General features: G+C 62.1%; 1 protein-coding gene across 5 annotated transcripts in view; it reads right to left on the reverse strand.

Annotated features, from left to right (window-relative positions):
* Positions 1-2,327: 2,327 nt before the first annotated feature.
* Positions 2,328-26,151, reverse strand: part of HPCAL1 (hippocalcin like 1) — a 67,767-nt gene continuing 43,943 nt past the window's right edge. For 3 of the 5 annotated variants that reach the window (XM_081100712.1, XM_081100711.1, XM_081100710.1), the window contains exons 2-5: positions 18,920-19,005; positions 6,840-7,235; positions 4,266-4,371; positions 2,328-3,079 (exon numbers count right to left, since the gene is read on the reverse strand). In XM_081100712.1, coding sequence (XP_080956838.1) covers positions 2,982-3,079; positions 4,266-4,371; positions 6,840-7,217 — 582 coding nt within the window. In that variant the 5' untranslated portion in view covers positions 7,218-7,235; positions 18,920-19,005 and the 3' untranslated portion in view covers positions 2,328-2,981. The remainder of the gene's footprint in view (positions 3,080-4,265; positions 4,372-6,839; positions 7,236-18,919; positions 19,006-26,151) is intronic. The other 2 variants (XM_081100714.1, XM_081100713.1) reach the window with 1 other exon arrangement.

Below are 26,151 nucleotides of genomic sequence, written 5' to 3' on the forward strand. Positions count from 1 at the left end.
ACGCTGGAAGGCCATTGTTGTTTCTCTGAAATTCAATTTATTTGGGCGCCTATAGCCCAGGCCTCTGAGTCCAGGGTACCAGGCGCCCAGCCTCACATTCCGGAGGCTGGGTCATTCCCAAAACACCAGGCTCTGGGAGGCCTTAGGGATGCAGACATCCTACCCGGGAGGCCCTCCCGGCCACAGCCACCAGGGGGCAGCAGCACCCAGCGCCCGAGCTCCTCTGCAGGTGGGGCCCTGACCCAGTTCCCAGGTCACCCAGTCACTCAGCAAAAGCTGGTGGAGCCGATGGGGACAGGGCTATGGGGACAGGGCTGTGGCCTGGCTCAGAGGGAGATCCAGGGCTTGAGGAAGGGGCTCCCGTAGCCTGTCCCCAAACCAGGCTGCTCCCCCCGAAACTCCTCCTGAGCCCGACAGGGGAAGCCCACCCCCAGCCCAGCCCTGGCCTCCTGCCTGGCCTGTGAACAGCTCCTAGGGCCCTGAAGCCTGTGCCTGCGGCCCCCGCCTGTGGGGAGTGGGCGATGCCCCCAGTCACCTCCTGAAGTGCCCACAGGGCCCCGCAGCCCTAGGCTCTGCTCACAGCCGCCCCGCCCTGGCGTGCACAGGTGGGTGCTGTGGGAAGGGAAGGGTGCTGCCTTCGCCCATCCTCCCCACCCCCCACCCACGGAGCTGGCCCTGAAGCCAGGGTCCAGGTCCACCCCCATGACCAGTGTCGCCTGCTTCCCATCTCTGCACATCTCCATCCGAGCACTTCCCACACTGGGACTGCCCCACAGGGTGCCGGGTCCTAGCCCTGGCTCTGACCTCACATCCACAGGAGCAGGGGCCACTCCAATGCAAGGCCCAGGTCAGTGCCCCTGGCTCCCAGAGTCCTGTCTGGCTAGTGGGACAGGGAGGGCCCTGTCTAGGGTCAGGGAGCCAAGCTGGGAGGTGTGTGCCAGGCCCATGTGGGTGCGTTTCAGGCAGGGACAGCAGGTGGGCCACACACTGACTCACTCGTCCATTCACTCAACTCACCACTGAGCAGCTGGTTCTGCCCTCCTGGCCCTGCGGAGCAGCGCATGGGCGGCTGGGGGAGTGTAGGGGTACCAAGGGAGGACGGGGACAGCTCCTGGAGGACGGGACACTGCACGGAGTCTTAGGAATGACCTGGCGTGGAGGGGGGTGGGAGGAGAAGAAGCTATGAGGGTAGAGATGATGATGGAAAGAGACTTGGGGTGGTGGACACGTAACAATATACAGATGGTGTGTTACAGAATCATACACCTGAAACCTGTATAATTTCATTAACAAATGTCACCCCAATAAATTCGGTAATAAGATAGTAATTTAAAAAAAGGAATGGCCTGGCATACGGATGAGATGAAGTTCGAGGCCACGGTCAGCCCCCGTTGGGGCCAGGGGCAGGGCGGTGCCCACAGCAGGGGCAAACCTGGGCTGGCTGATGGCTGGGGGGCAGAGGCGTGGGTTCCCCCACCCCACCCACCGGAAACAGGCTGCGAGGGCTGCCACTAAACGCAGCCGCACACTCGTCCCCAGGAGCCACCCACCTGCCCACAGACCCAGGCCACGTCCTCCGGAACCTCCACGCCAATTCTCTGCACAGGATGTGCCTGGAGGTGCGTCTGCAACACCCCATGCAGGACAGACACACTTCACACTGGGCCCGTCCCACAGCCGCACCCCAGACTCAGCCACAGACCACATCTCCCGTCCCTCCAAACACAGAGACACCCCCAACCACACAGACCTGCACACGCCCAGAGAAGGGGCGCTGCTGGGGCCGCATGTGGCCTGGCTGGCTTGGTTCCGATTCTGCCATCGACGTCCCGGGACCGAGTGAGCCCGGGGAGGGCCCGGCTGGAGTCAGTGATGGTCTGTGCGGCAGGGCCCGTCCCTCCCGGCTCCTCCACCTGCAGGAACCTCAGGCCCTTGTAAACTGAAGTGCGCGGGAGCTGGTCAGCCACGTGGGGGAGGAGTGTGGGGGCGGCCAGGGCATCCGTGCCACGCGTGTGTGCGGGAGACAATGGCCTCCTCCTCTGGGTGCACCCTCCGGTCATCTTGCTGATTATACCACAGGGTAGGGGAGGCAGGGGAGGGGGCAGTGTCCCCAGCAAACCTGCCAAGAACAGGCCTCTCTTATTCCCACCAGCGCTTCTCGGACCAGGCAGAGGCTGAAGAGCAGGCTGTGCAGGTCTGTAGACACAGCGACAACTACAGGGACGCCGACGGGTGGGTTTACCAGCAGCGGCTGGGCCCACCCTCCCGAGGGCGCGAGCGGAGGGCAGCGGCTGGGGCTCTCAGGGGCCAACACACGACTCGGAGGATTCTGTTTATTTGATCATTTTAATACAGGAAACGCCGGGCCGGCCACAGGACACCCCTGACACAGACCCTGCATTCCGGGGGGGGCCTCCCCGCAGCGGGCGCGCATGCATTCCTTGGCCACGGGCGGGTTGGGCATAAATACCACAAGAGAACCGGCTCGGGAGGGTCACAGGCCACAAGGGAACCACGCTCGGAGGCAATCGAGGCGTTAAATACGGGACCTACACGTGACACTTCACATCACAGTACGGGGAAGGACACGGGACAGGGAAGGCGTCCGCGGCACAGACGTGCGCGTGGCCTCGGTTGAGAGAAGATGAGCTGGGTGTTGCCATGCATGGAGGCCGCCTCCTCGCCGCTCCCGTCCTCCCTCCCCATCACCTGCCATCACAAACACAGCCGGCCTGCGCCACCTTCAGAGTCCCACCGAGTCCTCGTGGGTCCGGGGCTCCCAGCGGCCATACGAGCCCTGGACGCGGGCGGGAGGGTGGGGGGAGGCCAGGCGGAGGGGGCGCGGCTGCAGGGGGCCGGGTGAGTGCGGGGTCACCTGGCCCGGGCCGGGGTAGCGGGGATGATGGAGGAGGCATCCGCTGTTGCGAGCAAAGCTTAACCGGTGAGAGGCCTGCGCTCTTGCTGTCGGGCGGGCGCCGGGCTCAGAACTGGCTGGCGCTGCTGGGGTCGCACTGCAGCAGCCGCACGATGGACGGGTCGCTCTTGGCACCTTTGATGAACTCCTCCAGGGACAGCTTGCCTGGGGGTGGGGGGGGGGTGTGGGGAGTCAGTGGTGCTCACGGGCTTTCCCTCCCAAGCACGAGGACCCCTCAGCCACCCCCTGGGCCGTGTGAGCCTCGCGAGGCCGGACGCCATCCCGGTGCCGCTTGCTTCGTGGGCGTTTCGGGAAAACCCTTTTGCTTCCCCTGCTCACGGCTGACGGGCACACCCAGTGTGGCCACATGCGTGGCCGGTGGCGATTTCAATCCTTTTAGAGTCGCCCCACGCTTTACCTAAGGAAGGTGTGACTTGTCCAGAAAACACAGGGCCTCTGCCTCTCACCCGTAACCGAGCCAGGGCTGGGGGGCCTGAAGCAGCCCAGCCCAGGGTGACTGCCCACGGGGCGGCCCGGCCCAGGGTGACTGCCCACGGGGGCGGCCTGGCCCAGGGTGACTGCCCACGGGGCGGCATGGCCCAGATCACTGCCCACAGTAGGTGCTTCTGGCCCATCTGCCCCTGGGGTGGGTGGGGACTGGTGACACGTGCGCCACCCCGTGCAGACACAGACGTGGTGGGCAGGACGGGGTTTGAAGCAGACACTGTTGGAGCCTGTGCTGCGCTCTGCTGCCACCAGGGGGAGGAGACTGGGGGGGTCGAGGGAGGAGAAGGAGGTTATGAGGGGGCAGTAGGAGCTCGGCCCGTGCCCAGCGTGTGCCCAGCGCTGAGGAGCGGTCAGCCGCCAACCTCTCCGCCTCAGGGACTTCAGTGCATGGCGGGGCCAGGGGGACAGCCGTCGCAAGGCCCCTGGCAGGACTGACGGGAGGAGGCGCTGGAGGGGTTCGGCCCAAGCCTGGTCCGGGGGCCATCTCAGTTAGGGGGCTTCTGCCAGGCCGGGAGCGGCTGCAGTGACAGGTCCGGCTGTGGGCAGGGCGCCGCCTGTCCAGCGGAGAGGGCCCCCAGCAGGGGCGGGCCGGCCGGCCCCACAGAGACTAACAGCGTCAGGCTGGGGTGTGGAGGGGGGGAGCCTTCAGCACGCGGGCCACGCCCACAAGGCTGCTCGTGTCCCCATTTTAGAAGCTCGGACACCGGGGCTCAGGAGTGCAGCCACAGGTGCGAGGACAGAGTGGGGTGCAGCCCCACGACCCTGACCTGCCCCCGGCTCTCCCGCAGCCCGGCGGAGGCGGGCGCCTGGGGGACACGCCGCAGGGAGGGACCCGGCGCCCTACCGTCGTTGTTGGTGTCCATCTGCCTGAAGATCTTGTCCGTCCGTTTCTCCGGAGTGGACTCGTCCTCCGGCATCTTCATCACGGAGGACACCATCTTGTAAATAGCCTGCAAGGGCACATGGGGGCGTGAGCTCAGATTCCGGAACATTCCTGGGCGCTGGGGCAGGAGTGAGCTCCCATCCAGCCCACACCTCGGCGCAGAGAGGGGGGATGCTCGCCGGCCCCCAGGACCCCCAGCTGGAGGCACGGCCCCGCCACTCCCGGCACCCGGCTGAGGATCACGGGTGGGGAGTCGGGCAAAGGAAGCCGGACACGGTGATGGGGGCTCAAGAGCCGGCCAACGACCCCACCGCAGCAGTCAGAAGAGGGGGGCCGCCTGGGGGGAGGTGCCCAGAAGGCGCGTGAGGGAGCCTTCAGGGGCTGGGAGCGCCCGTAGCTCCCCGAGGGGGTGACGCAGGCCGGTCTGAAAGCCCCTCCTGCTGCACACACCGCTGGGAGCGTCTCACTGTGATGGCTGGACCTCATTTCAGAATAAAGACTCCGCCCCTGAACCCCGAGAACCACAGGGCCAGCCCAGCCAGGGCAGCTGGGGCGGGGGGTGCACCAGTCGCCAGCAGGATGGAGAACCCCTCTTCAGGCACTGCCGTCGAGGGCTCAGCCCCAGGGTCCCGCCGGGCAGGGGCCGTGCGTAGGGTGTGTGTGCCTGTGGGGGGGGGGGTGTGGGGTGTGTGTGCGTGTGTGTGGGGTGTGTGGGGTGTGTGTGTGTGGGGGGGGTGTGTGGGGTGTGTGTGCGCGTGTGTGCGCGTGCGCGTGTGTGCGTGTGTGTGCGAGTGTGAGTGTGAGTGTGAGTGTGCGTGTGTGTGTGTGTGTGAAGGGCCTCAATCAGGCCACTGACCAGCAACTTGTCAGTCACATGCCGGGCAGACACAGTGGGCTCGGTGCCCGATCCGAGCCTGCGCCGTGTGTTCTGTGTGGAACCAACTACAGGGGACCTGGGTGGCCACACCTTTGCTCACGGAGCCCTGAGGGCCGTGCCGGTGGAGAGAGCCTCCTCCGGGACGTCTAGACCCGAATCTGCGGGCGGTTGCGGGGGGGGGGGGGGGGGTCTGATGGCGGCCCGGCCCTGAGGGCCTCTGGCTGCACATCGCTAGACACCGGGAAAGCCAGCTCACCCGGCTTCCCTCCGGAACCGCCACGGGCAGAGCCTCTCACAGGTGCGGCCGCTGATGTCCGTCTACCTCACAAGTGCACGTTCCTGGGGGCACTGCCAGCTGCTGGGGCCCCTCAAACCGGGACTCACAACTGTCAAGGGCCCCCTGAACCACTCAACGCTCAGCTGCTGATTCTCAGGAACCTCCTCCGAGCCTCAGCTGTGGGACGTGCAGGGATGGGCCCTGAGGGCTGTGGCACCCAGCTGATGGCCAGCACTGACTCGCCCTTCAAGTGACAACTGCTCACTTTCAGGAGGGCACGCCAGAGGGGCAGGCACCACCTGGACAAAATGCCTGCATGCTGGGGGCAGGGGGGGGTGGAGGGGGGAGATGAGGGAGAGGGCACACAGAGCCCTGCCTGATGGTGGGCCTGGCCCTGAGGACCCTCAGCATCTCCCCCGGCCCCTCCCACCTGCCCATCTCAGCATCTCCCCTGGCCCCTCCCACCTGCCCATCTCAGCATCTCCCCCGGCACCTCCCACCTGCCCATCTCAGCATCTCCCGGCCCCTCCCACATGCCCATCTCAGCATCTCCCTGGCCCCTCCCACCTGCCCATCTCAGCATCCCCCCAGGCCCCTCCCACCTGCCCATCTCAGCATCTCCCCTGGCCCCTCCCACCTGCCCATCTCAGCATCCCCCCGGCCCCTCCCACCTGCACGATCTCCAGCATCCCCCTGGTCCCTCCCACCTGCCCATCTCAGCATCTCCCGGCCCCTCCCACATGCCCATCTCAGCATCTTCCCCGGCCCCTCCCACCTGCACGATCTCCAGCATCCCCCCGGCCCCTCCCACCTGCACGATCTCCAGCATCTCCCGGCCCCTCCCACCTGCCCATCTCAGCATCTCCCAGCCCCTCCCACCTGCACGATCTCCAGCATCTCCCCTGGCCCCTCCCACCTGCACGATCTCCAGCATCTCCCCGGCCCCTCCCACCTGCCCATCTCAGCATCTCCCAGCCCCTCCCACCTGCACGATCTCCAGCATCTCCCCGGCCCCTCCCACCTGCCCATCTCAGCATCTCCCCTGGCCCCTCCCACCTGCACGATCTCCAGCATCTCCCCTGGCCCCTCCCACCTGCCCATCTCAGCATCTCCCAGCCCCTCCCACCTGCACGATCTCCAGCATCTCCCCTGGCCCCTCCCACCTGCACGATCTCCAGCATCTCCCCGGCCCCTCCCACCTGCCCATCTCAGCATCTCCCCTGGCCCCTCCCACCTGCACGATCTCCAGCAACTCCCCTGGCCCCTCCCACCTGCACGATCTCCAGCAACTCCCCTGGCCCCTCCCACCTGCACGATCTCCAGCATCTCCCCTGGCCCCTCCCACCTGCACGATCTCCAGCATCCCCCCGGCCCCTCCCACCTGCACGATCTCCAGCATCTCGCTGCGGCTGATGTAGCCGTTGCCGTCCAGGTCGTACATGCTGAAGGCCCACTTGAGCTTCTGCTCCAGCTTGCCCCGGGAGGTGACGCTCAGCGCGATGATGAACTCCCGGAAGTCGATGGTGCCGTCGCCGTTGGTGTCGAAGGTGCGGAAGACGTGCTCGGCGAACTTGGAGGCGTCGCCGTAGGGGAAGAAGTTGGCGTAGATCTTCTTGAACTCCTCCACGGTCAGGTGGCCGGTGGGGCAGTCCTTGAGGAAGCCCTTGTACCACTCCTGCAGCTCGTGGTCCGTGAACTCCGTGTTCTCCCGCAGGTCCTGCAGCACCTCGGGCCGCAGCTTGCTGTTCTGCTTGCCCATGGCGGCCGGCGGCTACACCTGCGGGACAGGGCGCTGCTGGGGACACGGGCAGGGCCTGGCTCCCCACCCCTACAGCCACCCAGCGGGCGAGGACTGTCCCCTGTGGGCCCTGCACCCAGGGCTGGAGGGGGACCCAAGGGCCACCACTGTGCCTGGCCGCCCTGGCCCCCCCAGGCCCTCTGGGGGGAGGGGGCCCAGTCTACGAGGCACTGTTCCTTCTCTTCCTGGAACATGCAGGACCACACTGCCCGGGGTCCGGGCGGCCCGGTGGGCGGGGACTGCGTTCTGGCAATGGAGGGGCATGGAGTGGTCCCTCCACTTCCGGGCCTGGCTCTGGGCCACTCTCCCAGGGAGGACTGGGCCCGTGGGGCACAGGCCTGAGTCTTCCTCACGCGGCTCAACCAGGCTTCCTCGCCTGACCACGCCCCTTTCTCCGTCTCCTGAGAAGGCTCCTAATTACCCCGTTTGGGGTGCTCAGGGGGAGCCATGCTCTGCTCACAGCAAGCACCCGTTCTTCCCTGATCCCCCCTGAGCTGACGGAAGGGAGCCGCCTGAGCCCGGGATGACTGTGTGGAGCACATGGCCCTGGAGCCTGGAAATGCCCTGGACTGTGTTAAGCAAGGGAGATTTGGGCCGTTTGTGCCAGCAGTTAAGCAGCCCCAACGGGCAGTCGGGTGACTACACCCCCATCTCCAAGGGGGGGCCTGTGGGGACTCTGGGCAGGGGAACGACAGGCCCAGAGGAAGTGGGTGCAGAGCCAGCATGGGAGTTACAGGGAGGCCTGCTCCCCAACAGAGCCCCAGCCTCAGCCCACATCACTGGAGGACCTTTCTCTGGAGAAACTGACCCCCCCGTGCACCCCCTCCCATGACAAGGCCTTTAACTACACTACATTTTGGGTCCTTCACAAAGCTGGCCACCCTATCAGCTGCTGCTGTTTTTGTTATAAAAAATGATAAGGTATAGTCACAGAGCATGAATGTAATCCAATGTGGATCATCTTTGAGCATCTCGAATAAACTCTGAACAAATCCTATATAATAAAAGGCTAATATGCAAATCGACTGAACGGCAGGACCAGTCGCTATGGCGCGCACTGACCACCAGGGGGCAGGCACTCAACACAGGAGCTGCCCCCTGGTGGTCAGTGCGCTCCCACAGGAGGAGTGCTGCTCACCCACAAGCTGGGCTGACAGCTGAAGAGCACAGTGGCCCACAGGGAGTGGGCCTAAGCCATCAGCTGGACATCCCCTGAGGGCTCCCGGACTGTGAGACACACACCTGCCCCCCCCCCCCCAAGTGCATGAATGTCGTGCACCGGGCCTCTAGTATTTATTAAGGACATATTTCAAAACCAACACTATCCTGGGGTTTGGGGGTGGGGGGTGGGGAAGGGGGAACAGAGGCATCGGGCATAAGTCCTGTTTCAAAGCACTTATCAGGCCCGAGCACACAGCAAGTCACACACTGGTCCATTCGGGCAGCAAATCAACTAACAGCAACTTACTAACCGCAGCCACCATTCGCCAAGTGCTCAGGCTGTGCCAGGCGGGCGAGGGCAGACCCTTTACAAACAGTGACACTGACGCCCAGGGGCACTAGGCAACCTGCTGAGGGCCCCACAGCCCATGCCGTTGGGATGTGAGCACTGGTCTGTCTGAGCTTCACCACAGAGCTCCACCCTGGACCCTGGACCCTGGGAGGTGGGCAGGGCAGGCCTGGCACGTCCGGCCATAACAGAGAACAGCTGGGAGACAATGAGTGATGCTCAGGAAACGAAAAAGATAATTTTATTTTGGAGAAAAACTATCAAGAAATTATGGATGACGCGGAGACGCTGCAGCTCTGACCAAGGGCGCCCCCCTCCGCCTGTGTGATGTCTGACCAGGTCCATTTAAAGCCATTTTTAAAGTCGGTAACTTTAATTCTACTAGAAAGTTCAAGGCCGCTGGTGTTCTCAGAGGTTGAGCACTGACCTATGAACCAGGAGGTCACGGTTCGATGCCCGGGCAGGGCACACGCCCGGGTTGCGGGCTCGATCCCCAGTAGGAGATGTGCAGGAAGCAGCCGATCAATGATCTCTCTCATCACTGATGTTTCTATCTCTCTCTCCCTCTCCCTTCCTCTCTGAAATCAATAAAAAAATATATTTTTTAAAAAAACAACTGGATGATGAGGACTTTAAAAGGCCTCTGGAGGTTCGACCCCCCCCCCCCCCCCGCCCCCCAGGCCACCTCTAGGGGGCAGGGTACGCTGCAGATTCCAGGCGCTGGGGAGGCAGTGCCATCTCATCTTAGAGACAAAGCGCCGAGGCCATTCTGGGCATGCGCTGTGCGCAGCAGGTGGGCTGTGACGTGTGAGGGTCCCTGGGCGGAGGGAAGGCACCAGGGCGCCCCCAGCCGGTGTCCACCTTGCTCCCTTGCCATCCACCCTGTACCCAGGACAGGTCCGCTCGCCGGCCTGCCCACTGTGACGTGCACGGAGCGGGAAGTGGAGCCCATGAGCGCCCGGCCCAGCCCACGCACCCCGGCATCGCTGGGCCGGCCACGGTGCTGGCCAAGGCTCGGCTGGCACAGGTCCTAAGAACCACACTTCCCGCCTCTCCTGAGGCTCTCGGCGAAGCAGGCGGCCTCGCGGGGACAGTGGGACCTGCATGCGCGGTGACCCGTTGCCAAGAAGCCAGGGAACCAGCTGTATCGATAGGCTGGCTGGCGGGGCAGACAGCAGACAAAAAGCAAGCTTTTCTGCAAAGCCAGCGCCATCACCCCGTTAGCCAACAGAAATGGCCCCCTGGGCAAAGGCTCCCGGGGAAGAGGAGGCTGCCGGCACTGCGCCCCTCGTTCCTCCAGGTGAGCAGGGGAGGCGCCTGCCCGCAGCCCGGCTTCCAGCGCAGCTGCCCAGAGGAAGGGCCGCGCCCAGGGCGCGGGCAGCGAGCAGGGGAGGTCAGGCTGCAGTGAGGCGGGGCGGACACCAGAGGGCGCAGCGGGGACAGGCTTCCCAGGGCCTGAGCTGGAGGCCCCACCTCCCTGCTGCCTGACCCCGCCCTGGCCACGCCCCCGGCCTAGTGGCTGCCTCAGTTTCTCCATCTATAAGCTAGCTCTGTCCAGGACAGTAACTACCACGCCCATGCGGCCCACCTGGATCGGTATATGTGCCCTGAGGGTAAAATGCACACTAGATGCGGACGGCTTTAGGAGGAAGACTCCATGTACGACATCTCACGGATAATTTTTCCGTCCCGATTACATGTGACATGAAACATGGTGTCCTGTGAGGTACAGTGGGCTCCATTACTCGGTTGGTAACATTCATCTCACCTGTTTCCTTTTACGTGTTTCAATGTGTCTACGGGGAAAGTCAACCTCACGCGTGCAGGTGGCACTGTACCTCTCGTGGCTGCTCAGCCCTGGGCGACCCCTGGGACACACTGTGTATGGATCTGGGGCCACCGAACGGCCTTCTAGCTCTCAGGTCTCAGGCCGTCAGCAGCCGGTTGGCAGCTGCAGCCCTGACCCAGCTGGGAGCGTCCTTGTTTCCTTCTCCCCCTAGTGCCCTTGAGGGAAAGATAATGGTGTTTGCATTTCCCAATGTGCCAGTCCCACCGGTTTCTATTTTCAGCAGCTTCAAGAGCTCTGCCAGGGGCCAGCTGCAGTGGGGACCCAGGCCGATCCTGGCTGTGGCTCGGGGCATGGGGTGTGAGGCGTGGGGCGTGAGGCAGAGGGGCAGGGGCTGCAGGCAGGGGCTGCAGGCAGGGTCGTCCCTGCCCCCTCCTCGAGGGTGAACTGGCAAAGCCGGATGATGGGGAAGGAAGAGGTCAGAGGCTCTGGAGCCCACGGTGCAGGGTGTGCCAAAGCCAGATCCCCCTGCTGACCGGGAGCCATTCCCGAGGGCTTCCTGAAACCCTGTTGCATCATCAGTCTCACTGGCGGGATGGGCTCCAGGCCAGTGACCTGGGGTTTTGAGAAATCCAACGGAAAACCCTCCTGACTTCTGTGCGCATCCCCAGCAGCTTAAAGTCCCCATGACTCCCCAAAGTTTAGAAAATAAATAAAAGGGGGGAGGGAGGAGAGGGAAGGGAGGGGAAGGAGGGGAGGAGGAGGAGGGAGAAGGGGGAGGGCAGGGAAGGGAGGAGGAGAAGGATGGAGGAAGGGGGAGGGAGGGATGCAGGTCAAGCAAGGCACAGAATCCCTCCCCACTTAGCCATCCTCCCTTTCCACTCACCGGAGGCTGAAGTGCCCTAACTGAGGCTGGGAAAGGAAGAGGTGGGGAAAGGAAAGAAAACCCCCTAAGAGAATGCTCTTTCCTTGCAGGCAGGGCTAATGCCCAGGAGGAGGACCTGTGGGCCACCCTCCCACACCTCTGCCTTGGAGACACCAGTCCATGCACATGGCTCCTTGCCTCAGTGCCCTGCAAACTCCTACTCACCCACCAAAGTCCAACTCAAATGCCACCTCCTTCCGGGAGGCACTTCCCAACTCCCTGCAACTGCTCTTTACTTTGCATCCCAGCGGCATTTCCTTAGCCTATTTCCAGGAAGGCCTCGGCTTGTGTGATTCATTTACTGTTTCCCTGTGAGCTCCTGGAGGAAAGGGAATCCGTGCCTCATCTGTGCCAGCAGGAGAACCTGCTAAGCCTGTTCTAGCCCCGGGCCTCACATGGCCGCTCCCTGCACCCGGGTTTCCTCCCCTGAGGACCTGCAAGGCCGCTGCCTCAGCTTCAGGCCTTCCTGGGGACCCAGCCCCTGAGGACAGCATCGGACCTCGTGCCCGGCCCTCGGCCCTCGTCAGAGCGGCTCTCCGCCTGGCACCATGTACATGGATCTGTTGGCCGCCTGCCTCCTTGTGTTCGCCGTGTCCCTTCAGAGCCCGGAGCAGGGCCTGGCGCATCAGTGCTTGGCAAACACACACGGAAGAACGGCTTTTTTCCCCCATTGATTTCAGAGAGGAAGGGAGAGGGAGAGAGATAGAAAACTATCATCAATGATAAGAGAGACTCACTGATCTGCGGCCTCCTGCACGCCCCCCACTGGGGATCGGATCAAACCTGCAACCCGGGCCTGTGCCCTGACCAGGAATCGAACTGTGACCTCCTGGTTCATAGGTCGATGCTCAACCCCTGAGCCACGCCGGCCGGGCCAGGCTAACGGAGCATTTGAAAGAAATGTAAGCAGTCCCGGCAGGCTGGTCCCTGCACCTAAGGCAGGGGCTGCTCAACATCTCCGGCCCCTGCCCAGCCCCTCCATGGATGTCCCCCCGCGTGGGCAGCCCTGGCTCAGGGTGCGTGTCACGAGTGGAGATGTCGGATGCCAGCCCCGCCACTTTGGAGTCCCACGGGCTTCGGCACGGCTCGGGGGCCAGCAACTGTGGGCCAGAGCCCGGCGGACAGCAGAGTCCGGGTCCCGGCCGCGCTCCTGCCGAATGGGAGCCGCAGCCCTGCCCCGGACCAAGTCCTCCCAGCGGGAGGGGGGCGGGCTACAGTGCCCAACGCCCCGGAGCGGACTCAGTGGGTGCAGCGGTTGGGGGCGCCCGGCAGGGCCCTGGAGTCAGGCAGTTCCCAGGCTCGGTGCTCCATCCAGACCAAGCCCCTCTGCTCCCCTCCACACGGGACCAGACGCAGCTCCAGGGCTGGGTGGTGGCCCTGCACAGAGGGGCTCACCCCGGGCAGCAGGCGCCCAGCTAGAGGCCCAGCCCAGGGCTCCTCCCAGCCCCTCCCCCGCCCCAGCCTTTCGGTCTTGGCGCGCGCTCTCTCTCTCTCTCTCTCTCCCTCCTTCCCTCTCAATTGATTTCAGAAAGGAAAGGAGAGGGAGAGTAAGATAGAAACATCAATGATGAGAGAGAACCATTGATTGGCTGCCTCCTGCACGCCCCACACTGGGGACCGAGCCCGCATCCCGGGCCTGTGCCCTTGACCGGAATCGAACCCGGGACTCTTGGATCTGCAGGCTCACACTCTATCCACTGAGCCACACCAGCTAGGGCTCGGCTGTCTCTTAACGTCTCTGGGGCTCAGTTTCCTTGACAGTAAAATGAGAATAAAGGTCCCTACCTGCCGATTTTACAGCGTAGCCGTGAGGAGAGAAAATGGAGGCTGTGAAAGGACCTGGACACATGTAAAGCAGGGGCTGACCCAGCGTTTATGATCAAATAGCCGGGGCTGCTTAACGGGCTCAATCCTCAATCGCAGCGTCAGACAGAGGCCGGGACACATGCGGGCGGGAGAGGGAGGGCAGTGACACTCCTGCTCTCAGAGGAAATGCGGGAAAGGATGGGAGGAACCGGGCGGCCCCGGCGGGCAGGCCCTCGGCCAGCTCAGCTCGCCGGCTGCAGCCGAGGCTCCGAGTGCTGCCTGGTTGTTGGCCCCGGGACACCCTGACCACCAGCCCCCAGGGGTGGCCTCTCAGGGGAGGGCCTTCCCACCACATCCCAGGTGCAGCGACCAGGACTCCGGGAATTTCCACTTAGAGAAAACAGCATGAGCCACGTTTACCACTCACTCATTCATTCACTCCCCAGACACTTCACACACTCATTCATTCACGCCACACCCACTTCACACACTCATTCATTCATTCACTCCACACCCACTTCACACACTCATTCATTCACTCCACACCCACTTCACACACTCACTCATTCCACACCCACTTCACACACTCATTCGTGCACTCCACACCCACTTCACACACTCATTCATCCCAAAGCAACTTCACACACTCATTCATTCCACACCCACTTCACACACTCATTCATTCACTCCACACCCACTTCACACACTCATTCATTCACTCCACACCCACTTCACACACTCATTCATTCACTCCACACCCACTTCACACACTCATTCATTCACTCCACACCCACTTCACACACTCATTCGTGCACTCCACACCCACTTCACACACTCATTCACTCCACACCCACTTCACACACTCACTCATTCCACAGCCACTTCACACACTCACTCATTCCACAGCCACTTCACACACTCACTCATTCATCTCACACCCACTTCACACACTCATTCACTCCACAGCCACTTCACACACTCACTCATTCATCTCACACCCACTTCACACACTCACTCATTCATCTCACACCCACTTCACACACTCACTCATTCATCTCACACCCACTTCACACACTCACTCATTCATCTCACACCCACTTCACACACTCACTCATTCATCTCACACCCACTTCACACACTCACTCATTCATCTCACACCCACTTCACACACTCACTCATTCACTCCACACCCACTTCACACACTCACTCATTCCACACCCACTTCACACACTCATTCGTGCACTCCACACCCACTTCACACACTCATTCGTGCACTCCACACCCACTTCACACACTCATTCATCCCAAAGCAACTTCACACACTCATTCATTCCACACCCACTTCACACACTCATTCATTCACTCCACACCCACTTCACACACTCATTCATTCACTCCACACCCACTTCACACACTCATTCGTGCACTCCACACCCACTACACACACTCATTCGTGCACTCCACACCCACTTCACACACTCATTCACTCCACACCCACTTCACACACTCACTCATTCCACAGCCACTTCACACACTCACTCATTCCACAGCCACTTCACACACTCACTCATTCCACAGCCACTTCACACACTCACTCATTCATCTCACACCCACTTCACACACTCATTCACTCCACAGCCACTTCACACACTCACTCATTCCACAGCCACTTCACACACTCACTCATTCATCTCACACCCACTTCACACACTCACTCATTCATCTCACACCCACTTCACACACTCACTCATTCATCTCACACCCACTTCACACACTCACTCATTCATCTCACACCCACTTCACACACTCACTCATTCCACAGCCACTTTGCACACTCACACATTCATCTCACACCCACTTCACACACTCACTCATTCATCTCACACCCACTTCACACACTCACTCATTCATCTCACACCCACTTCACACACTCACTCATTCCACAGCCACTTTGCACACTCACACATTCATCTCACACCCACTTCACACACTCACTCATTCATCTCACACCCACTTCACACACTCACTCATTCATCTCACACCCACTTCACACACTCACTCATTCCACAGCCACTTTGCACACTCACTCATTCATCTCACACCCACTTCACACACTCACTCATTCATCTCACACCCACTTCACACACTCACTCATTCCACAGCCACTTTGCACACTCACTCATTCATCTCACACCCACTTCACACACTCACTCATTCATCTCACACCCACTTCACACACTCACTCATTCCACAGCCACTTTGCACACTCACACATTCATCTCACACCCACTTCACACACTCACTCATTCTTTCCACAGCCTCGTTTACCATGCACTCATTCATTCCACAGCCACTTTGCACACTCACTCATTCATTCCACAGCCACTTTGCACACTCGCCGAGCTCGCACAGGGATTTTATGCACGAGGACCGTGAGGTGTAAAAGGGACCACTGTGGGCCTGACGTGAAGAAGGCGTGGCGGAGTCAGAGCATCAGGTACAACGTTCGCGTGGACAAGGCCACGCACCGGGGAGCTGCCGTGCGCCAGGTGGTGTGAGGTGGAGAAGCAGCGTGGCTGGGCAGGGCTGGCTAAGGGGGCCGTGGCTGGAGAGGGGCCAGGGCCAGCCTCCAACTTATCCTGGGAGGCAGGGAGCTCAGGACAGCGTCTTGGCCTCAATGATTCTCAGGCCAGAGTTTCTGGGGGACCACTCCCAGCTGACGCCAGTCCCGGCCACACAGCTCTGGGCCTGTCACCTCCCAGGCATCCCCCTGAGCAGCGACAGGACTAGCAGTATGACAGCAGAGACCAGGACCAGCCCGCAGGGTAGATGAACAGACGCATTAGGGAGGGCAGGGAGCGCAAACATGCCATCAGCCCAGGAACTCGGTCTAACCCCTTGATGGTCAGTTCCAGTTTGTCAGGTCTGAGTCCACAAACACCTGGAAAAGTGCCTGTGAGTCCAGCCAGTGCGGCTCCGTGGCTGAGTGCTGACCTATGAACCAGGGGTCACAGTTTGATTCCCAGTCAGGACACATGTCCAGGTTGTGGGCTCCATCCCGTGTGGGGCCTGCAGACGGCAGCCATTCAGTGAGTCTCATCATTGATGTTTCTCTCTCTCCCTTCCTCTCTCTGAAATCAATAAAGACTTTTTTTTTTTAAAGTGCCCTTGAATTCTTTTTTAGGGAAAGGCGGCAGGCTGAAGGACAGCGCCGTGGGGCAGGGGGAGGAGTGGCATCTGGAGAGCTGGTAAGAACTGGCTGCTACTAGGATATCGGCCATTTCCCCTTCAGAACAGAGTCGCGGCCTGGCCTGGTGATCTCGGCCGTCACTTTCCTCGTCTGGGCAAGATGACTTTGGACAAAGAGGCCCGAGGCGCCCTCGAGCCCCACACATGGTCTTGGGGTCTCTGTGTGAACCCCAAGGCGGCTTCTACACGGCTGGGAAGTTCACCCTCTCAGCTGGGATCGATCCCTCTCCCCAGGACCTCGGTTGGCAGATCACCCACTTAGCGCGTCTCCCAGTGGACGGTGAAAAGCAGAGCGCGGCCAAGTTCCTGCTTCAGCGATGATTAAAGCTTCAATTCATGGGCCCAAATGAACCACTGAGGTTTGGCCACATTCTAAGATATCCTGGATAGAAACAGTCTGTAAGAAACGTCTCTATAATAATATAAGGGTAATATGGTAATCAGACCGGATGTCATTCCAGACGTCATTCTGGACATCCTTCCTGACAAAGCTAGGGCTGGAGGAAAGCCCAGGTTCTGGTGCCGGAGGGAAGTCTGGGTCCCAGGTGCCAGAGGGAAGCCGGGGCCAGCAGCAGGGGAAGGAAGGCCTACTCTTGCACCAATTTCATGCATCGGGCCTCTCGTTATAAATGTTAGACTTAAGAGGTATTTTAAAGACACGCATGGCCCCCTGAGTTCTGTGTCCACTGACAACGGGCTCCGTCTGCCGGGCAAGGCCCACTCTGCAAGGGGCTGCCCCTGGCCGGCCGCGCCCCTGGCGGGAGGCTGCCCCAAACGCCTGTCTGGTATCGCTTATGGCTCAGCACACGAACCCAAACGCATTTCCTTTTGTGTTTTTAATCTTGGAAGAAAACTTCCAGTGAATCATCTCAGGTTTTGAGTCATGTTTAATGTCTGGGGAAGAAATAAACACAGCATGTCATTCCCAATAAGAAAGGCATCGGCCAGGCTGAAAGGTCAGGCGCGCGAAGGGCCACAGGCCGGCCGCCGCCTCAGCGGCCACAGTCCTCAGCGGTCGTTAAAGGGGCGCTTGTACCAGGAGTGAAGACGGCTCATAAAAGCTGCCTTTGCCACTTCCAGGAACCACAGCACCAGGGGCCCTAGGCTCTGCAGGGCCCGGGGCCCCTGCACAAGCTCGCACACAGGAGTGCGCGTCGGCACATCCGTGAGCACCTACTGAGTGCACCGGTGCTGAGCGCCGGGACACGCGGTATGAGAGGCCGCACAGCGCTTGCGGTCTCTTGGGAAGGCCAGGCCCGGATCTCCTCTTCTCTGAGCCCAGGTGGCTCCTGTTGGCGCCGGCACCATGCTGGTGGGGGCGGGCAGGGCGGAGGGGAGTGTTGGTTCCAGAACAAACCCACGGACTCTGGCGTTCAGGCTGGGGCCCAGGTCCCCCGCTCACCCTTCACCCCAAGGACCTGGCGCTGAGTTCCATGAACCCAGGGCCCGGCTAGGAATAATCCCCACCAAGGAGCCGGCACCTGCCACTCGGGAAGGACAAAGGAAAGACATGGGAAGGACATGGGAACTGATAACAGGAAGGAAGTCGGGAGGAGGAGGAGGAGGAGGAGAAGGAGGAGGAGGAGGAGGGTCCAGCTGCTGTGGGGGCTCCTTGCAGACAACCCCAGCCCCAGCGCCTCCAGGCCCCGCAGCGTCACAGGGGACTGGGGCCTGCGGAGCCCCGTCTTGGGAGCCGGCCTTCCTCGCCAGGCCCAGGTCTCTGAGCTCCATCGAGACTCCCTGGCCCAGAGGGTCTCCACCTGCGCAGCGTTTCCTGGAGGACCCCCCGCGGTCCCAGCACAGCCCACAGAGTGAACATGGACTGTGGAGCGTGTTCCCAGTTCACAACATCTGAGCTACACGTCTGCACGGTGTCTGACAAGTCCAAGAACATTCAAGGGTCCACAGGACAGAACATGTGGGATCTGGGTGCTCTCAGAAACCTGGGCCCACACCTGGGACCGTGCTGGCGGCCTTGGGAAGTGAGAAGGGTCGGTGTGGGCTGGACCCGAGGGGCCCTGACCCAGGTGCCAGCAAGCAGCTCGACTGCGAGGACATCGCTTCATCGCTCATTCATTCATTCATTCATTCACGCGTTCATTGTGCAGCCTCCCTCTGTCCCCGCCCCTGGGCACTGAGCAAAGACCCGCTGGCAGTGACAGATGAGAATGCCAAGCCAAGTCACGTGTGCCCAGTGTGTGCGCACATGTGCGCACCGGCCGTCGGCCCACAATGCCCGTCACGGCCCGTCACGCAGGACCCTGTGGCTGAGGGTTGCCTGGACGCCCACGGGAAGTGATACTGCGAAGTCAGCCTGAGTCATCCTAAAAGCACCCACCCCCCGCCCCCCCCCCGCCCCCGCCCGCAGGCCTCCCAGAGTGACTTACCCAAGGCCGAGCGGAGGTGGAGGCAGGGCAGGGATCAGAGCCTCGGGGGCCGGCTCCCGTCCTCGCCGGGGACACTAGACCATGCCCTGGAAGGGAGGACCAGCAGGTCACTCGGGTGTGGACCCGGCCCAGAGCCCACGCAGCTCCCTCCCGATGCTTCCGTGGCCAGTGGGGGGACCACGGCTTTCACAAGCCCCACGCGAAGCGCAGAAAACCTGGCTCCTGGCCCGTCCAGCCGTTCAGGGCAGGGGCCATGGCCCGTGCACCTCCTGCCCCAGGAGGGAGGGACGCCACCCCAGTACCGACAGGAGAAGTCCCCCGTGAGGCAGGGCCACCCTGGGGTGGGGCTGGAGCCAGAGCTGGGCGTGGCCTGTGGCCTCTGTCGGCCACCCAGGTTCAAGAGCTGCAGCAACACTGAGTGCTACGGCCAGTCACTCAGGCGCCTGCGGCCACACCTAACTGCCAGACCCTGGCACAGGGCGGGTCGCAGGACATCCACCCCAGCTGTGGCCCCACAAGCCACGAATGACCAGAAGGCATCACGACCAACATGCTCAGTCACCGGCTCAGTGACGGACACCTTCTACTCCAGGCCACCTGCCTCCCCAGATGCACATCCCTCTGGCCAGATGTGCCTCTGCCCTGGGACCCGTGTGGCCACGCCCTCAGGTCTCTGGCGCAGTTTCCCAGACAGAGCAGGGAGCGCCCTGAACCCCACACGGAGGAAGCCAGCGCAGGACACCAGGAGGCCAGGCCTCCTCGCGGGAGGGAGGAGGGGCCGCCATGCCCCAGGCCCTGCAGGCCCTGGCTCCCAGGCTGCGTGGGAAGGGCCATTAACTCGAACTGCAAATTTCCCCTGGCTCTGCCGCTAAGCCACAGGGGCTCCGCCACCAGCTCCCGGTGACAGATAAAGATTACAGTCATTGCATCAAGTACAGGAGTCGTTATGCAGAAATAACTGTGCTGAGTTATAGCTGGTGGCTCTTCATTTCCGTCTAGCGATGGTCACACAAATGGTCCAGGAGAGCAGCTGGGAGGAGGCCCAGTGATTCAAACAGACCTGCTGGCCCCCTGGGGGCTCTCTGGGACGGCCCTCTTCCTCCCAGCACCTGGGGGAGATGTAAGAGACAAAGCCCTGGGAGGGCCACACCCCCAAAGTCACCCCACAGGCGCCCTGCCCTGGACCCCCTTGGAGGCTGCTTCACACATCATTTTCTCCCCGGGGGCCCTTCCTTCACCCCCACCCCCACCCCCAGGCCTTTGCCCAGGGCAGGCCTAAGGCACTTTCCTCTCTCAGGTTTGGGGTCTCTGGACTTCCTTCCCAGCACAGAGTGGGGCCCTGGGAGCGCAGGGCAGGAGCAGAGGGGGCTGTGTGGCCGACCGCCCGGGTTCAAGTCCTGGCGCAATTATTTCCTAGCCGTGTGACCAGCTCATTATTCCACTTCCTAGCACACAAGATGGAGATGTTAATCCGGCCTACTTCACCGAGTTCTTGTGAAGATTAAATGAGCTCATGCACAAAGAACGGCTTGGCACATCGAACTCTCAATGTCAGCGATGACTGAACAGAGACAGGCCTCCAGGGCGGCTGTGGGGTCTGAGCCCACCCGGGAGACACAGCCGCCGGCGCGGGCGCGAGAACAACAGGCAACCCAAATACAGAAACACAGCTGATGCCCGGCCGGCCGGCTCAGGGGTTGGGCGTCAGCCTAGGAACCAGCAGGTCACGGTTCAATTCCTGGCCAGGGCACATGCCCGGTTGCAGGCTCGATCCCCAGCAGGGCACGTGCAGGAGGCAGCTGAACCATGATTCTCTCTCATCATTGATGTTTCTCTCTCTCTCTCTCTCTCTCTCTCTCTCTCTCTCTCTCCCCCTCCCTTCCTCTCTGAAATCAACAAAATATCTATTTTAAAAATATATATTTTTTAAAAACAACAACAACTTAAGACTGTAAAAACTCTTAGAAGAAAACAGGGACAAATCTTCATGGCCTTGGATTTGGCAGTAGAGTCTTAGGTATGACACCAAAAGCCCAAACAACCAAAAAAAGATAAATTGGACTTCATTCAGATTTAAAACTTGTGCTTCAAAGAATACAGTCAAGCATACGAAAACACAAATACAAAATGGGTGAAAAATGTATCTAATAAGGGGCTTGTATCTAGAATATACTGTATAAAGTACTCTTTGTGTGTGTGTGTGTGTGTGTGTGTGTGTGTGTATTTAATTGATTTCAGAGAGGAAAGAAGAGGGAGGAGAGATAGAAGCATCAATGATGAGAGAAAATCATTGATTGGCTGCCTCCTGCATGCCCCCTACTGGGGATTCAGCCTGCAACCCAGGCAGGTGCCCTTGACCAGAATCGAACCCGGGACTCTTCAGTCTACAGGCCGACGCTCTATCCACTGAGCCAAACCAGCTAGGGCAAAAACTCTTATGACTCAATAGAAAGACAACCCAATTAAAAAATGGTCAAAGGACTCACATAGATATTTTTCTAAAGAAGATACACGATGGAGCCAATAAACACGTGAAAAGATGCCCAACACCACTAGCTATTAGAGATGCAAACCAAAACCACATCGAGCCCCTGCTTGGCACCCACCAGGATTTCTGGAGCCAAAATGCCAGGCCCATACACGTGCTGGCGAGGAGGCGGGAAACCAGGGCCTCCACGCACGGCTGTGGGGACGTCCACGCCGCAGCCGCTGAGGAACAGCCCGGAGCTCCCTCCATCATCACACCCGCAGTCATCGCACAGCCCAGACACTCCGCGCCGAGGTGCACACCCAGGAGAAACGAAACCGCACGTCCACGCAAAGCCTGCACGCAACGCTCACAGCAGCATCGTTCACAGGCACCAGAGGGTGGACGCAGACCCCGTGTCCAGCAGCAGATGAATTTAAGCAAAATGCGGTCTCTGCACACATTGGACTATTGTCACTCAGCCGGACACAGGAATGAAGTGCCGGCCAAGCTCCAGCGCAGACGCGCCGAGGAAATGTGGAGTGAAGAAGCCAAACCCAACAGGACAGAAAACGGGCCCGGCCGGGGTGGCTCAGTGGTTGAGTGTCGACCTACGAACCAGGCGGTCTGAAGTCAATAAAAAATATAATTTTTTTTAAAAGGACAAAAACTGTGTGATTCCATTACACAAAACATCCAGAATAGGAACTCTACAGGGACAGACAGATTCCTGGTTTCTTGGGGCTGGGAGAATGGGGGTGGGAGAGGGGAGGGGAGGTGACAGCTCCAGGGAATGGCTTTCCTTGGGGGTGATGGACGCCACCCAGACCTGACAAGCGGTGGGGGCACACGTGTGTGAATGGACTGATCACCGCTGTGTCTGCGTCGCTGACTGTGTGTGGATTTTATGGTGTGTGAATTCCATCTCAATAAAATTGTTTTTAAGAAGGAATCCACGCCAATGCTCTTGGACGTCTCTATCCCAGAGGCCAGAAGGGCAAAGAGCGGGGTCACCGGTGCAGGGCCGGCAGACCGCAGGGTTTCCCAGGGCTGCCGCCAGGGGCCATCCTGACATCAGCTCTCATCGCCCCAGACGACCGAGAACCCGGCAGCCTCCAGTCCAGGGGCAGGGCCGAGAGCCTGACCGGTGCGGGGCCTGGCCCAGGTGTGTGCCGATGTCAGCGTGGGCTCTCGGGGTCTCTCTGCGTCTCAGGGGTGAGGGGCCGTCCCTCGGTGTCACTCCCGATCGTGTCCCGAAGGAGCTTCCGTGGACCTGCAGCTCGCCCCTGGACCCGCCCAGGCGGCCGCCCCCAGCACTGCAGTCGCCACCTAAGCGGGGTTCGCAGGCCGTTTCTGGGGTCAGGCCCTCCTTCCGTGGTGCCGGCCGGGGGACCTGTGCCCACTGCCCTCGCTGCCAGCCCTGGAGGCACCGGGAAAGCGTCTTCTTCCACGACCGGGCGCCTCCTGGGGCCAGGCACCGGCTTCCCGCACCGACTGGCGACAGGAACCCCACGCCCCTCCGGCCGCTCACAGCAGGTGCGCGCTGACCGATCGCTTTCTATTTCCTGCAGCTCAACTGACGCAGGACGCCGGCGCCCGAGGGAGGATGGGGCGGTCGGAGCCAGAGACGCATGGTTGGTTGGGGGTCAGGGCGTCTCGGAGGGGCTGCGGCCCAGGATGGCCGATTCCACCGCGGTCCCCATGGAGACGGCAGCCGGCAGGACGCTTCCACGTGGACGTCTGCACCAGGACCGCTCTTCGCAGCGGCCTTTTCTCCCACTGCCCAGTTCCAGGACCCAGCGAGGGGGCTGCGTGTCCTGCGTGTCGCTGGGCGTGGGGTCCACAGAGCACCGCGTGGACGCCAAGAAGGGCAGGTGAGAGCGCCCGCCTGCAGCGTCACGAAGGGGGCCTGCTGGACCATGGCCAGCCTCGGGTCCCCCCGGACACTGGGCACCAGCCACCACACTCCCGACGCCCTGCAGTGCACAGGCCTCTGCCGCTCCCACGTCCACTCCCAGGACCAGCGTATTTGAGCTCCTGTCACCAAAGGAACCCACCACCTCCATCCGCTCTGCTAACTGTTGGGCCTGCTTGCTAAAGATGACCACCCCCACGACCCAGAATTCAACTCCTTGGTCTGCGCCCAACAGAAACATGGACCCACGTCCACCAAAGCGGTGTGCAAGGATGCTCATGGCCGCCCGGCTGGGGACAGCCCCTCGGGAACTGTCCCGATGTCCGTAGACGGATAAACAGGCCGCAGCGTCCGTCCAGGGGGCGGCCTCCACACACGAGGCTGCCTCGGTGCGATCCACCCACAGAGGATGCAGCCAGGAAAGCAGACGGTGGCGAGGAGAGCAAGGCGGCGGCCACCCGGGTGGGGGCGGGACTAGGAAGGGTCGTGGGGCCTCTGGGGCTGGTTAGCAGGTTTGCTCGTTTGTGAGAATTAAACACGCTGAACACGTATAGCGTGTGCACGTCAATGCACTCAAGTTCAACTTCAATGAGACGTTAAGGACAGTGAGGCATCCGCCCTCGTCCCTGCCCACCCGGCCGCCGGCTGAGGATGGTGGTGCGGAGCCCATGTTCTATGAAGCACAGCCCTGTGGAAGGAGCGGGGACCAGAGTGGACACCCGGACTCCGCGGAACCTGCCTGGGAACGGGCGTCTGAGGTGGGAGGTGAAGGTGGGCGTCCGGGGCTGGGAGGGGGGTGAAGGTGGGCGTCGGGGGCCGGGGGTGAAGGTTGGCATCCGGGGGCCGGGGGTGACGGTGGGCGTCTGGGGCTGGGGGTGACGGTGGGCGTCTGGGGCTGGGGGTGACGGTGGGCGTCTGGGGCTGGGGGTGAAGGTGGGCGTCCGGGGCGGGGGGTGAAGGTGGGCGTCTGGGGCTGGGGGTGACGGTGGGCGTCTGGGGCTGGGAGTGAAGGTGGGCGTCCGGGGCGGGGGGTGAAGGTGGGCGTCCGGGGCTGGGAGGGGGGTGAAGGTGGGCGTCGGGGGCTGGGGGTGACGGTGGGCATCCGGGGCGGGGGGTGAAGGTGGGCGTCTGGGGCTGGGAGGGGGGTGACAGTGGGCGTCTGGGGCTGGGGGTGACGGTGGGCGTCCGGGGCGGGGGGTGAAGGTGGGCGTCCGGGGCTGGGAGGGGGGTGAAGGTGGGCGTCGGGGGCGGGGGGTGACGGTGGGCGTCTGGGGCTGGGGGTGAAGGTGGGCGTCCGGGGCGGGGGGTGAAGGTGGGCGTCCGGGGCTGGGAGGGGGGTGAAGGTGGGCGTCGGGGGCTGGGGGTGACGGTGGGCGTCCGGGGCGGGGGGTGACAGTGGGCGTCTGGGGCTGGGAGGGGGGTGACGGTGGGCGTCCGGGGCGGGGGGTGAAGGTGGGCGTCCGGGGCTGGGAGGGGGGTGAAGGTGGGCGTCGGGGGCGGGGGGTGACGGTGGGCGTCTGGGGCTGGGGGTGAAGGTGGGCGTCCGGGGCGGGGGGTGAAGGTGGGCATCCGGGGCTGGGAGGGGGGTGAAGGTGGGCGTCGGGGTGCCGGGGGTGAAGGTTGGCGTCCGGGGCCGGGGGTGAAGGTGGGCGTCCGGGGCCGGGGGGTGAAGGTGGGCGTCGGGGGTCGGGGTGAAGGTGGGCGTCCGGTGCCGGGGGTGAAGGTGGGCGTCGGGGGCCGGGGTGAAGGTGGGCGTCCGGGGCCGGGGGTGAAGGTGGGCGTCCGGGGCCGGCGGGGGGAGGGGAGGAGCGTGAAGGCTCTCCTGCCTGAACCACTTTCTCAGGAGCCCGCAGCGCGGAGCCCAGCTGCCCGTCAGGGATGAAGGGATGTCTCTGAAAACAGATAAATTATTCATTCCCCACAAGTGAGCAGCAGCTGCTTCCCGCACCGGTTGCCGCACCACAAACACCCAAAGGCTCGGTGAATCCTACCAGCCACAGGCTCGGGGGGCAGACACCGGGGTCCGCCGTCGCCCCCCACGGACAGCGCTGCCGTGACCTGCCCCACTGCCCCGTCCTGCATCGCGGGAAACCAGCACCGCGTCCGATGGAAAGTCACAGCCGCCCGCCCGGCCGTGGCGGGGAGACGGGGGGAGCACCCCGTGTACCCCGAGAGGCTCGGCCCCAGGAGCCGCCAGCACTCGCAGGCTCCCTAGTGCTCCCTCCAGGGTCGCATCCCCTTCCAGGTCAGGGACGCAAGCCTGGCGCCGGGACACTGCGTGTCTGGGCGGTGCCTGGGGCTGAGGTCACCAGGAGGAAGGGCTCAGCCTGGGGTCACCCCGATCAATGCCAGCTCGGCTGGCTCCACAGCGGGCAGCCCCGTCAGCGTCGGGGCCTCTCCAATGCGTTTGTTTGTTAATATATTTCTTATTGATCTCAGAGAGGAAGGGAGAGGGAGAGAGAAACATCAACGATGAGAGGGAATCATGGATCGGCTGCCTCCTGCACGCCCCCCACTGGGGATGGAGCCTACAACCCGGGCCTGTGCCCTGACCGGGAATCAAACCGTGACCTCCTGGTTCCTAGGTCCACGCTCAACCCCTGAGCCACGCCAGCCGGGCACACTCTGTGCCTTTGAAGGAAACACGGTGCCCGCCTCCCTGCTCTCCTGGAAGGCAGCCTGGTGCAGAGCCACCCTCCCCTGCACTCAGCACGGCTGGTGGGTGGGCAGCTCCCGGAGGCAGGACAGGGTCCCTATGCGAGCACCCTGCGCCCCATAAACTGACAGCCCTGCAGGAAGCGCGAACGGCCAGGCGGGGGCCAAGAGTCACCATGACACGCGGGGCCAACA

The sequence above is a fragment of the Myotis nattereri genome (genome assembly GCF_964212035.1).
Source record: "Myotis nattereri genome assembly, chromosome: 10".
Lineage (NCBI taxonomy): Eukaryota > Metazoa > Chordata > Mammalia > Chiroptera > Vespertilionidae > Myotis > Myotis nattereri.